At 33.2% G+C, this 14,256-nt stretch overlaps 1 protein-coding gene across 3 annotated transcripts in view; it reads left to right on the top strand.

The window, feature by feature from the left end:
• The first annotated feature begins 1,986 nt into the window (after positions 1-1,986).
• Positions 1,987-14,256, top strand: part of LOC129743736 (1-phosphatidylinositol 4,5-bisphosphate phosphodiesterase classes I and II) — a 373,988-nt gene continuing 361,718 nt past the window's right edge. For all 3 annotated transcript variants that reach the window (XM_055735865.1, XM_055735864.1, XM_055735863.1), the window contains exon 1: positions 1,987-2,692. In XM_055735865.1, the coding sequence (XP_055591840.1) occupies positions 2,528-2,692 (165 nt within the window). In that variant the 5' untranslated portion in view covers positions 1,987-2,527. The remainder of the gene's footprint in view (positions 2,693-14,256) is intronic.

The following is a 14,256-nucleotide window of genomic DNA, read 5'->3' as shown; positions in this document are numbered from 1 at the left end:
GAACGGTGTTACAACATTCTTAATTTCTCGCAGTTTGTTGTTCGAAGTGTTATGCCATTCAGCTTGCCATTTATAGAGTACCTGCATTTTGATTACTTTCACGAATTCTTTATATTCAACTATTCCCTGATGTTCTTCGGGCAATTCCAATGCATTTCGCGCTTCCTGGTCAGCTCTTTCATTGCCAACTATTCCTGAGTGACTAGGGATCCAGCAGAAACAAACTTGATTACCAGCTCTAGAGTATTCATAGCACATACTCTGAATCTTGTCTTTCCATTTGGACTTGATTTTATATTTTTCTAGACTATTTATAACACTCATCGAGTCTGTACAAATCACATAAGCGCCTAAACTATTTTGTTCCCCAATCCACTCAAGAGCACATTCTACCGCTCTGCTCTCCGCTGCGAATATACTACAAGTGTTGTTTATTCGCTTTTTTATCACAATTTGATCACATACTACACTGAAACCACATCTGGAATCCTGTTTTGAGCCATCTGTATATATAGCTTTATGAATTCTAAAAGAAGTATTTTTCAGCTGCGTGAAAAGTTGTCGAATTTCATTGACACTTTTCCCTTTCTTGATGTGCAAGTGCAAACTTTTATCTATATGTATTTTTGTACGTTTCCATGGACAGCTTTCAGGTCTTATAAAGATTGACATTTCTGGTTCTGCAATCCGGAGATCATTCATAAATTCTGTACCTCTAGAAAGGATAGAATTAACATTTTGGCGTTCTTGTTGTAATTTTTGTCATTTTTGTCATTTTTGCATTTTTGTCATTTTTGTCATTTTGGTCATTTTTGTCATTTTTGTTATTTTTGTCATTTTTGTCATTTTTGTCATTTTTGTAATTTCTGTCATTTCTGTCATTTTTGTCAATTTTGTCAATTTTGTCAATTTGGTCGATTTTGTTAATTTTGTCAATTTTGTCAATATTGACAATTTTGTCCATTTTGTCAATTTTGTCAAGTTTGTCAATGTTATCAATTTTGTCAATTTTGTCAATTTTGTCAATTTTGTAAATTTTGTCAATTTTGTCAATTTTGTCAATTTTGTCAATTTTGTCAATTTTGTCAATTTTGTAAATTTTGTCAATTTTGTCAGTTTTGTCAATTTTGTAAATTTTGTCAATTTTGTCGATTTTGTTAGGTTTGTAAATTTTGTCAATTTTGTCAATTTTGTCAATTTCGTCAATTTTGTCTTTTTTGTCAGGTTTTTAAATTTTGTCAATTTTGTTTATTTTGTTAATTTTATCAATTTTGTGAATTTTGTCAATTTTGCCAATTTGGTCAATTTTGTCAATTTTGTCAATTTTGTCAATTTTGTCAATTTTGTCAATTTTGTCAATTTTGTCAATTTTGTCAATTTTGTCAATTTTGTCAATTTTGTCAATTTTGTCAATTTTGTCAATTTTGTCAATTTTGTCAATTTTGTCAATTTTGTCAATTTTGTCAGTTTTGTCAATTTTGTAAATTTTGTCAATTTTGTCAATTTTGTCGATTTTGTTAGGTTTGTAAATTTTGTCAATTTTGTCAATTTTGTCAATTTCGTCAATTATCTATGTCAGGTTTTTAAATTTTGTTAATTTTGTTTATTTTGTTAATTTTATCAATTTTGTGAATTTTGTCAATTTTGCCAATTTGGTCAATTTTGTCAATTTTGTCAATTTTGTCAATTTTGTCAATTTTGTCTTTTTTATCATTCGCCAATCATTTTTCCATATCTTAAACATTACTGGAAGGTAGTATAAAGTTCATATTTTTTGACTGGAAAAAGGTTGAACATTCTAAACTTTATTAGAAAAATGATTCATTAAAGGAAATTTTCTGCGTGTTTTCCTAAAATCTTTCTTTATATAGGTGCCTACTTTCGTGTTAACATTTGACTTTGATGATCTCACCTTTGAAGTTGAATATTGTTTCGATTAAGAATAAAACGTAAATGCATTAATTGTTCTAATCTAGACTTTTTTAGCTCTTTTCCAGATACCAAACTTTCCACACCACGCTTCTGATTTTCTGCATTTTTACCTCCGCTCCAGAGAGTTCCCGGTCGTGAAACACCTCCGCACTTTTCACAATCCAACGGTGGTTCTCGCTTAGTTAGTGCTCCAAGAATCAAATCACCACAATCCGATTATTGAAGGAAGATTCGTTCAAACTATGTTAATCACCATTTGTCTGCTGGTGCGAGATTAACGGAAGTCAAAGTGGGGCAGACGTGAAAAACGCACCGCGTGTGCCAAAAAACCAATCAAGTGGTAATGGAAAATTAATCCAACTGCAATAAAGAACGATTATCATGTGTTGAGTTGATTGAAATTAGATAATGGTGTGCGAAGAAAATGACTTTGCTGTGCGGTTGCGAGTGTTTGCGGGTTTAATTGCTACAACAAATTGATTAAAGCCATGAAAGCTATTGCATAATGTATTCGTAAATTTTTGCATTGAGAGAGAATAAGTGAGTTTGCAAGTTTTGTCAGTTGGTAAATAAAATAATAAAATAATCTGAAAAAATGGCATCTTCAACAACGTTGAGTGCAGATGTTGCATCCAAACAGCAACAATCTCCCAGGAATACCGGCGGCCAAAGCATCGTAAATCCAACGGCTGTCAAACTTGGGAGCATTGATGTCCCCAAAGCCCTGCAGGATGGCGAAAAGTTTCTCAAATGGGATGAGGTAGGTGTTTATGTTCAACTTTTCCATCAAGTCCTGCTACTTTTATAAATACCTTGTTCAAACATCTAACGGCGAAAGTCCCCCGCAAGTATTTTACCTTTATGTGTTCAGGTACTCGGGAATTATCAATTCTATAAATAGGGCGGACATTTTCTTTTGTTCGTCAACGGTGTATCCTTTTGTACATCCATCAACCAAACTGGGGGAAGATGAATGGAGCTGAGAGCATAAATATAGACAAGCATTGAATTAGGTCTACTTCAAAGCCCTTGAACAAGATGCTCTTGAACCATGTGTGCCATTTTATGTTCTCTCCTCCATATTTACCACACACAGTGCAAATCATCGACCAAACGACTACGTTGTGTGTATCTATTGTGGATTGATTGAATAGGCTAGGGCGATTTTCAATGAAAAAAATTGCTCCAATTCTAGATGATCATAAATAAAGTTTTTGACTAACATGTTCTAGCTTATCGTAATTTTTGGTTCAGCAATTTTTTTCTATACTTTGACAGATATGAGCATATTTGAACGACAAAAATGTAAATACAGTGAATACTTGATTTTGTCATGCACAGATTTTGTCTACCCCCGATTTGTCTTACCCAAATTTTATCATATTTTTTACCCGATTTTGTCACCATACTTATTTCAAAGCAAAAAAAACCTAATTTCAACACATCTCCAATTGTTACCCGAACTCATTCTGGTAGAGAAGAGAATGATAGACGTGAAAAAGATTTGTGTATAACATCTCACAACTTTTAAGAAAAAAATGACTAAATTTGTTTTTAAAATGGTGTCTTTTATCCCAATTTAAGCAATATAAAAGTTGGAAAATTCAATTAAATTAATTTTCTATCGATATGACAAAAACATGTGTTTAGTAAACTAGCTTAGAGCTTGTTGGTCTTTCGCAAGAAGGGAATGTTTTCGGAATTCTCACGAATGATCTGGAGTTCAATGATGCTGATTCTAGATTTGGAATTGCTACTGCAAGGTTGAACTGATATTTCCAAGGAACGTCGTTTCTCGAAAATCACAATAATTTTCTGCCAGGACAGCAAAATAACTTTTCAATGTACCTCACCCCAAGAATCGTGCATCCATTCATTCATCAATGATCCCAGCAAAAACTTTGGTAGCTATATTCTTATGCTGTTTTGATATACGTCAAATATATTATATAATATCGTATGAAAGTTGAAAAAAATAGCAATTATCTACCAAAGTGGAGGCAATTTACATACATAAATTTCACACACCAATTGGGCGTTATCCGACTCCTTATTCGTTCCTATTGGAAAAAGACAAGAGAGCGCTAGATTTTGCTATCATATTTTCCAGTTCTCTCATTAGTCAATATTACTCAATTCACATCTTGTTCTGAATGCACCGCTGGTTGCAGAGAGAACATGACGATGATTTTCTCACTTGAAGCCCGTGCCGGAGCAAAACAATTTCAAAATTTTCAAACAAGCCGGAATTTCTATCATACCGACTGAAACAGACTTTAGACGACATTTTATACGATTTCAGTTATCATTTCTGATACGATTTTATGTTTGCTGGGAAATGTTTTTCGAACTTTAATCTTGAACATATTATCGTTTTTGATGATCTACACATTACTACATTACATTACTACATTACTCCACCAAAAAAAAAAAATTAAAAAAAGTCCCGATTTTGTCACTCTTCCTAATTTGCCACCGTAAAATGCAAAATGAAGGTGACAAAATTGGGGTTTCATTATAGTCGGTAAAATTTTCACAAAAAGTCACAAAAGAGCTATATTTCCCGTTTTGGATTTCATCAAGAAATGCGTACTGATCGTGTCATAAATTACAAATTACGTAAATATTTTGTTTATATTTCAAATTAACACGTTGACGGACAGTTGCGTCTATAGCCGTCAAGACACTGCGGCTGTAGCAGCACAAATGTGCATTTACCAGCGTACAAGTAGAAGCCTAGTGTCATGTTTTCGAAAAAAAATTTAGTAGGGTAGGTGTACCCTCCTCCGTCGTATCCCTCTGATTCGTCGCAATTCAAGAATGCATGTTTATGCATATAGTTTCAATTTTCGAATTTCACTTGTTTCTACTGTCCGTCAACGTGTTAAAAAGAATGGTGAAATTTTCGATATTACTTCGTCACAACGGAGGTTATAAATTTTATTGTTTTTAAAGCATTGGTAGTTCTACCATAAATTATCCGTTTTATCCTGATTGTGAATGCCGCATTGTAAAAAAATATTCTAGCTGAATAAGAGCTGGATCCATTCTTATATAAAAACCGTAGTACTTGTAACGAAAATTTTACTAAAACAGAAACATAACGGAACGGAGTTGGTTTCCCCATCTGAAATGTTTTAATGAAATCGGAAATAAGAAACTAACAAAAAAAAAAACAATGAAATAATAAAATTATCGGTCTCGAAAGTGTACGGATTTACTGAAAAGATGCTGATACATATAGTTGACACATTCACGCTGATTCTAACCATCCAGTGATTCATTCCAAAGTTCGCTCAATTTGAACTTATTTGATCTTCTGAAATATAAAATTTTAAGTCTTTGAAAAAAGCTCACGGTAACCTAGCTACTGTTAATTAAAAGTTGCATCCAAATTAAGCCACAAACACATGTAGTACGAGTTGTGTGGCAGAATTCCTCTGCTATAACTCTTAGTGGGATTTTTCAAAGATCAAGTGCTCCAGAAAAATGGGCTTAATGAAGCAAAATAACTTTGCTGTAAGTTTGCAAAAAAATATAAATATAATTTTGAATTATTGGAATTTGTTTCACAAATTCAATAAAATTTGACTAAAATATCTGTTTTCATCATTTTCAACCCCTTCAACATTTTAAAATGTAAATCGATGGAGAAAAATATGGAATATATATAGATAATACAAAATTTTCAAAGCTATTCAATGCATAATGGAGGAAAATTGGACCTTAAATCCCCAAAAATTCGAAGCTGCATAAGCAATGGCCTTAAACATCACTAATCTAATGTGAATTAACTCAGGAGTTCAAATCTGCCATCAGATTTGACCGGAGACATCTGAGTGATGTGTTATTTGCATTTCATTAATCAGTAAAAAACAATCCTAGCATCGTGAAAATGAACTTGAGTCAAAAAACTTTTCCTTTAATCTGTTTTTGGGAAACATTCAAATGTGTTGTGAAAGTTTCATGAAGAGTTATGAAGTGATACATGGGTAACAGGCCTTTTAAATGTGCCCTCTTCCATGCAATTTTGATCAATTAATTTTTTGGAAAGCTGAATTTCTGTACAAAAGTGTTTTTTTGGCACATGTATAAAATCGATCGATCTAAATTTTTTAACATTATTGTATGCTTTCTTAGGCCTTAGTTTGGTGTTTATTTTGTTAAAATTAATCAACAATCAAATAAGATACAAAGCAATTATTTGAAAAAAAAATCAAAAAAAAATCTGTAGCAGTAATCGCTTTTTAAGATCTTCTCATCTGTAAATGATCCATTACAGAGCTTTTGAGTGTTTTAAGACCTTTCAACTCGTTTATGAAATTGCAATGACCTACAATCTCAGAAAAATAAGAAAAATAGCTTATTTCTGGTCAATTCAGGTCATATAACATCTGTCTTAGATAGCTTTTGGCCAATTTCGACGGCAGATTTGATCTCCTGAGAAAATTTCACGTAAGATAAGTGTATTATTTCAGGTCATAAAATCTGCGGCTTCGTTTTTTTTTTGGATTTTGTAGAAAATTTTCCGATTGTGTAATGGTTTACTCACACCTTTTTCAAGCATTTTTTCTAAAATTGATTAATTGATCCCTAGACTTTAAAAATTCAAGTTCTCCTTCTAAATTGTTCATGATAGTTGCTCAGCACGATATTGCCATATCTTTATCCAAAAACCTACATATGTTTGTTTATTAGAGCACTCCAAAAAATGACTTTTTGCTCTTATATGTTTTTTATTGCCTTTTGAGTCTCCATGCATCAGTGTAAAATTTGAGATGATTTAGTTGATCTCTGAGTTAGCGCAACGCGATTCAATTTTTCATGGAATCTGGTATGGAAGAAGAAATTTTTGCACATTAATTGTTCCAGGAAATTTAAATAAGATTGAAATGAAGTTGGTCTTTGATTATTGGTTTCGTTGACTATTCTTAAGCTTCATTTTTTGCCAGCATAACAAGCAGCTAAGCTTTTCATCAAAAAGTTATAACCATTTTAAAATAAAAAAATCTGAATCCATTGAAAAGTATTTAAAAATGGCAGACTTTGTTTATGGACAAAACCTTGATAATCGATTTGCATATAGTGCAAGCTGACGAAAGTTGCTGATTTTAGGCGAAATTGAGGCGGAAAAGGCACCAATTTTATGCATTTTCTCAATTAAGCTATAAAAGCTTACATTTTTTATGCTTACAACGTTAAAAAATGTATTTTGTTTATTTGAAAAACTTTGTTGAATGTTTTGAAAAATTTAAAATTACCAGAAAAAAGTTATGATAAAAAACTGTTTTAAAGGTCCTTTTCAGTTTTAAACTGTAACTCAAAAGATGAATGTTTTTATAAACCAGAAGCTCAAGACAAAGTTACATACATTGGCATTTTAAATGGCAATTTCACTTAGTTAGATTTAGATTTTAGAGTTAGAAGTTAGATTTTTTATCTCACTTATTGGGGGATAAACAAAAAATCATAACATTTTTGTAGAATTCATTGTACTGTGAAACTTTTCCGAATACACATAGAAGATAAAATGATCACGATCACGTTTATTTTCATCATGATTTACATTTCGAATCATTCAAAAATTCGAAATATTAGTTTTTTGTAATTCTGCTTCAAATTTGGTTAAGCATTCCATTTAAAATTTGGTTCATGATTTTCGAAACTCATATGAATTTTCAATATTTAGATAATTATTTTCCGAACATGAAAGAAAGTAAGAAACCATGCTAAGTTTTTAGCAGTTGCTCAGCACGATATTGCCATATCTTTATCCAAAAACCTACATATGTTTGTTTATTAGAGCACTCCAAAAAATGACTTTTTGCTCTTATATGTTTTTTATTGCCTTTTGAGTCTCCATGCATCAGTGTAAAATTTGAGATGATTTAGTTGATCTCTGAGTTAGCGCAACGCGATTCAATTTTTCATGGAATCTGGTATGGAAGAAGAAATTTTTGCACATTAATTGTTCCAGGAAATTTAAATAAGATTGAAATGAAGTTGGTCTTTGATTATTGGTTTCGTTGACTATTCTTAAGCTTCATTTTTTGCCAGCATAACAAGCAGCTAAGCTTTTCATCAAAAAGTTATAACCATTTTAAAATAAAAAAATCTGAATCCATTGAAAAGTATTTAAAAATGGCAGACTTTGTTTGCTACAGTTTATTAAAATTTCAAGAAATGTTTTTGGGCTTGTGATATAGCTCAGTTGGCAAGTCTGTTGTCTCCTGAGCCGATGTCCGCGAGTTCGAGCCCAAGAGCAAACATCGAACACAGTTTTACCGGATAAGTTTTTCAATAACGATCCGCCAACTGCATCGTTGATAAAGTCACGAATGCCATAAAGATGGTAAAACGACTATAATCGAAAAAAAAAGAAATGTTTTTGCAAAGGTTATATAGTTCAATAAATTTCCATGCTTTGCAAAGCATTTCTATCAGATTTTCATTCTTATACTACGGCTACACAGCTTTCAAATAAGCAGTCAAAAACCTTAAAATTAAAAAAAATAATTTTTGAATTTTTTTTTTGTGAAACATCGAATATCTTTTCTGGGGTATAGGTTATGTTTGTGCTTAGTTCACATGAAATGTACTGCAAGAATTAAGAAATATTTTTCATCCTAAGTTATATTTATTGGAACATTTAGTACATCTCTGTACATTTTTGAATGAAATATTTTGTTTTCCCATAAAAATATCCCTACAAAATTAAAAATCGTTGCGCTATTTCAGGCCTGGACGGATCGCTTCCTAAATTTTTATTGCTATTTCAAGAAGCAAAAACAACCAAAAAAGTTATGGGTGTCAAAATTTCAAAATTTGAAAATTCCATACAAAGCTTGCAGCGCACAGTGGTCAAAATGTGAAAAACGTTGCTAATTTTTTTTTTTGTTTTACAGTTTATCTTCTAGGTATCTTCGAAGAAGATTTACATTACAATGAGCTCTACGAAAAAATGATGAAATGGCAAAGCAAAGAAGATGTATCTCGTGGATACACACAATTTTTGCAGTGTTTTATGGACAAAACCTTGATAATCGATTTGCATATAGTGCAAGCTGACGAAAGTTGCTGATTTTAGGCGAAATTGAGGCGGAAAAGGCACCAATTTTATGCATTTTCTCAATTAAGCTATAAAAGCTTACATTTTTTATGCTTACAACGTTAAAAAATGTATTTTGTTTATTTGAAAAACTTTGTTGAATGTTTTGAAAAATTTAAAATTACCAGAAAAAAGTTATGATAAAAAACTGTTTTAAAGGTCCTTTTCAGTTTTAAACTGTAACTCAAAAGATGAATGTTTTTAGAAACCAGAAGCTCAAGACAAAGTTACATACATTGGCATTTTAAATGGCAATTTCACTTAGTTAGATTTAGATTTTAGAGTTAGAAGTTAGATTTTTTATCTCACTTATTGGGGGATAAACAAAAAATCATAACATTTTTGTAGAATTCATTGTACTGTGAAACTTTTCCGAATACACATAGAAGATAAAATGATCACGATCACGTTTTTTTTCATCATGATTTACATTTCGAATCATTCAAAAATTCGAAATATTAGTTTTTTGTAATTCTGCTTCAAATTTGGTTAAGCATTCCATTTAAAATTTGGTTCATGATTTTCGAAACTCATATGAATTTTCAATATTTAGATAATTATTTTCCGAACATGAAAGAAAGTAAGAAACCATGCTAAGTTTTTGTTTGATATTCAATATCAAGGTTTTCAAACTTGCGATCCAAAACTGAAAACTAGCAATCAGATTCAACATTCACAACTCATACTTCAGTTCAGATTCAGATATCAAAAAAATATAAACTTTAATAATGAATTTCTATTGAAACCCAAAATATCAGAATATAATTTATGAATTAATGATTGAGGGCTCCGAAACAAATTTCACTTCTTGGCTCATATTTAAAATTCTGATCTGGAATTTTGGTTTAGAATCCTCTTTTTTTACATATCATAAATCGTATTGAAATTCAGAAAGAGAATAAAAAATCAAAACTTGAATTCAGGTTTAGAATTCATTTTCAAATAAATATTCGAGATTCAGATTCAGATTTACAATGAAGGTAAAAATATCAAGTTGAGTATTTTTTGAAGATTTTAAATTGCAAGAGATCGCAGATTTATAATTTTGATTGTTAATTCGCCTTCATAGTTTCAAAATCAGTAAACACAATTTTGCTTAAAATCACAAATATGAAGTTGAATTTGATTTACTAGGTATGCATTTTTAAGTGAAAAAAATCTGATATTTATATAATATTCACTGGATTTGAAACTAAAATATTTGCTGATTTTAAAACACGCAATCTTCCTTTCTTGCTGAATTGGTTAAACATTTTCTTATTGCAGTTTATCCAAGAATCCTCTTTTATTTTCCGTGTTATTAAGTCACATCAAACCATTCAATATCACAACAAAAACAATTAAGTAAATTTGTGCCGTTTTCGTTGCAAATATAAGGATTATCGCTTTTCATTCATTTTTGTATTTCATATTACTTAACAATACATCGAACACGAGCAGGGCCAAATTATAAGAATCGATCAATTGATTCATGTTTTAAGATTTAGGACCAAGGGGCGAGAAAAGGGTTGAACTATTTCATCTGTTATCTGAATTTGCGATGTTGTCGTTGAAAAGCATCGGATTGATGTGAAAAATTGATACTAAACATGATATATATGTGTTAATTTGTACACGCTACCAAATTTTGGGGAAGCAAAAAAGGATCGATCTTATGTCTCTACAATATGTCACAGACATAATGAGTAGCGTATTATAATATATTTGAAGAGGAAACTACTTACTACCAAAAAAATCTGTAAAATTACATAATATATGATGTTAATAATAAGAAGCATCAAATATGACGGAATTTTCGGTGCGAGTTCAATATTACACGCATATAAATTTCAACAGGAGTGTAAAATTTAAACGATTTTTAAAATTCTAAGGACGTGTAAAATTTTAAAGACGTACATATAAAAAATTAAAGACGTGTAAAATTTTGAAGACGCGTTAAATTTTAAGACTTAGTTTATACGGAGAAGCAGATAACATCCTGTCATCTGTTTTTGTTACTGCTGCTGCTTTCCTTGTTGTTTCTGTGAAGGCAATAAACTCATATATACCGTATTTTTTTTCACCTGGAGGCAAACTAGAGGCAACCTAGGTTCGCTCTAACTGCTGTCATCGTGCTCATTTATTGCTCGAGAGGCAACCTAGGTTCGCTCGAAAAAGGGACGGAGTCGCCCTGAGAAAAAAGTCAGTTTTGCGAGAAGTTCACCAATACTCTCAACGTTGTTGTCAAAACATTAAACAGCTGAAAACAAAACAGTTGAAATAATGAACGGGCAAATGATTATTGCCGCGATTTTGAACCTCTCAGCCAAGCAAAATCGTACTATCTGCAGTCCAGTGCCATCCGGACACGAAAAACGGCAATCCGGATGTGAAGAACCGAATGAAGAAATCCAAAAGGGAGAACAAAATGACAGCTGCATGTAAACATTGCGCTCGTTCTCACGTACACCTACATATGGAATAACTCGAAACCCGAAACATGCTTTTTTATTCTGACGGTTCCAGAGCCAAATCCGGAATCAAAAAAAAAAAAAATACGCCAATAGTTTTGCTTCTCCATCCTGTAGTTTATAACTTACCGCATAGTTTATAACTACACCACATATGATGTAACGAAAAAGAAGCATCAAATATGACGGAATATTCAGTGCGAGTTAAATATTACACGTCTGTAAACTTCAACAAACGTGTAAAATATTAAATAAATGTAAAATATCACAGGCTTGAATGTTTAATGCGCACATCTGTCATATGTGATGCTTCTTTCTATTTATATCAGATATGATGAAATTTACATCAACTAAACGTGTTCCGTGTTAAGTAATATTTATTTCAGTTTAATTCAGTGCTATAGAGGATTCAACTTTTTTTATCTTTAAATTTGTTGAAACTTACGTTTTCTTTCCGGCGACCTTTAGGTTTATAGCAGCAACTGATTTCTGCTGCGAGCAGAACCAAAACATTGTTTTGGTTCCTCTTTCTTGTTGTTCAATTCGCAATCGAGAACAATAGCTCAATGATTGCTTGTGACAAGTGATGATGATAAACGCGGTACAAATGTTTACATCATCACACGGTTAGGCGAGAATACTCAAATTGGGTTCGTGGTAACACAACAATGTTGCCAGATATTCTGGGTAAGAATATCAAAGTACTCATTGAGAAATGAGTACTTTCTCGATTAGGGAATATAAGAAGTGGAAAGGGACAATTAGCTATCGCTAATTTATAGGGGAGAGTGGGGATACTTGATCCCCTTTTTTATTTTCACCATATCTTGTTGGAAAAATTTAGCAACTCGCCGTCTTTGACATTTTCTGACAGCTTGTAACTTCAAGTTTCAATGCTCCAAAAATTAGAACGCTACTTGAACCCGTTAATAAACTAGAAGCAGTTTCGTGGGAGTAAAAAAATTGCGATTTTTCTGAAGTTAGGGGAGACATGATCCCCTATTGAAGGAGACTTGATCTTTTATTCAGGAAGCCCTAATCCTTGTATAAAAATCAAACAGAACCCCAAGAGAGAATGTTAATTGACTATTTTGGTCATGTTTGTTCTCATTTCACAATTTATAGCAGACATAAGAAGGAAAATTCTATAACTTTGTCTCAACGCTAATAACATTGCATACTTAAAGGCGCTATTTTTCATAACTAAGAGAAAATTAATTATTTTTGCTCTTTTCTTCAGACAATTGTTTAATAAATATTAGTTTTTGGATAAATATTAGTAATTTCGTAATCAGGAATCATAACGATCAATTCAGAAGAAGAATATGCCGTTTGGAAGGGGGATCAGTTGTACCCAACTCTAGGGGATCAATTGTACCCATAATCAACATTTTAGAAAACTTTTTCTGAAAAAAGTTGATTGTTTTCCATTGCTTTGAAAATATGGCATTATGAAGTTCATTTTACGCTCGAACGATTGATATATTGGAACAAATATTTTTATCATAATTTTCCCATGTAAGGAACATTTTAAAGTGATGAACAAAGATCTTCAAGTTACATTTTGTGAAATTTTTCAAACAAAGTTCAATTACTCAAACAATTATTTTGTTAAAAAATTTTAAACTACAAGCATTTTTATTTTGCACATTTTGGCACATTTTTCTAGAACATTTGATCTTTCTAAGACATTCCAGTTTCGAGATACAGCTAAGGAATCAAGTATCCTCAGGGATCAAGTATCCTCATTCTCCCCTATAGTTGTGTTCTATACTGACCTCACAGACGAAACATGAATAAAGATAACTCTATTCCACCACTGAAACCTGCGTTTTCAACAGGTTATGGGCCCAGATACGTCTGGGTTGGAGATTTTTGAGTTAGTTAGAGTGGGGTACTCTCAAGTTTCGTACTTGCGGTTAGCAAGTGGACCAGCCAGCAGCCAGAGGACCACCAGCCAGAAAGACACGCCAGCATTGAGACGACCCAGCCCAGAGGGACCAGCCAGAGAACCACCAGGCAGCGAGATGTCCCAGGCCAGCCAGGAGGTACCGCCAGAGGTTGAGCCCGGAAAGGTTCGTGGATCGAGAGGGTTACTCTCGATGCCGCCAAGAGCCACGCTGCGGTTAGCATGCGTGAGCTCACGTCCGACGGTCGGGAGGAGTCTCTGGATCCGCAACCGAGCAGCGCAAAGGTTCGAAGGTCCACCTGGAGGAATACCCTGGAGGAGTTATTTGGAGCTGCTAGCCGAGAGGGTTACTCTCGTGCTCTGGCTGTGCGCTGCTGTTAGCATGCTCGAGCACAGCTGGAAGCAATTTCTGGACTATTGGAGGAAGTGGTTTGGGCTATACTTAGTTGCCAGCAACTTCAGCAACGCATCAGAGCCAGATCGGGCTCATGCTGCTAAACGTTGCTCTCCGGCTTTTCGTAGCGCTCGAAGCATTGAAGCAGCGGGACGACAGTCTATGAAGCTGCAATCCGAGAAGATCGTTTTCATGCTTTAAAGCTGCGCTGTGGTTAGCATGCGCGAGCTTGTCTTCAATATTTGGAAGTTGTTCCGGGTGCTGCGGAGGAGGTGGTTCAGGCGACGGTTAGTTGCCACCGATTTCAACCACTTCTTGATTTTTGCAGCATTTAGGACGAGTGCTGCCGATCGAAGTCAGGCTAGTTCTCGGAGCCACCGAGAGAGGGCTTTGTTATCTACAAGAGGATGCTTTTCTAGGGATACCAGAACACAACACTCAAGATATGTTGTACGCTGCACGC

Source organism: Uranotaenia lowii, chromosome 2 (assembly GCF_029784155.1).
Source record: "Uranotaenia lowii strain MFRU-FL chromosome 2, ASM2978415v1, whole genome shotgun sequence".
NCBI lineage: Eukaryota > Metazoa > Arthropoda > Insecta > Diptera > Culicidae > Uranotaenia > Uranotaenia lowii.
This window is presented reverse-complemented; position numbering and strand designations above follow the sequence as displayed.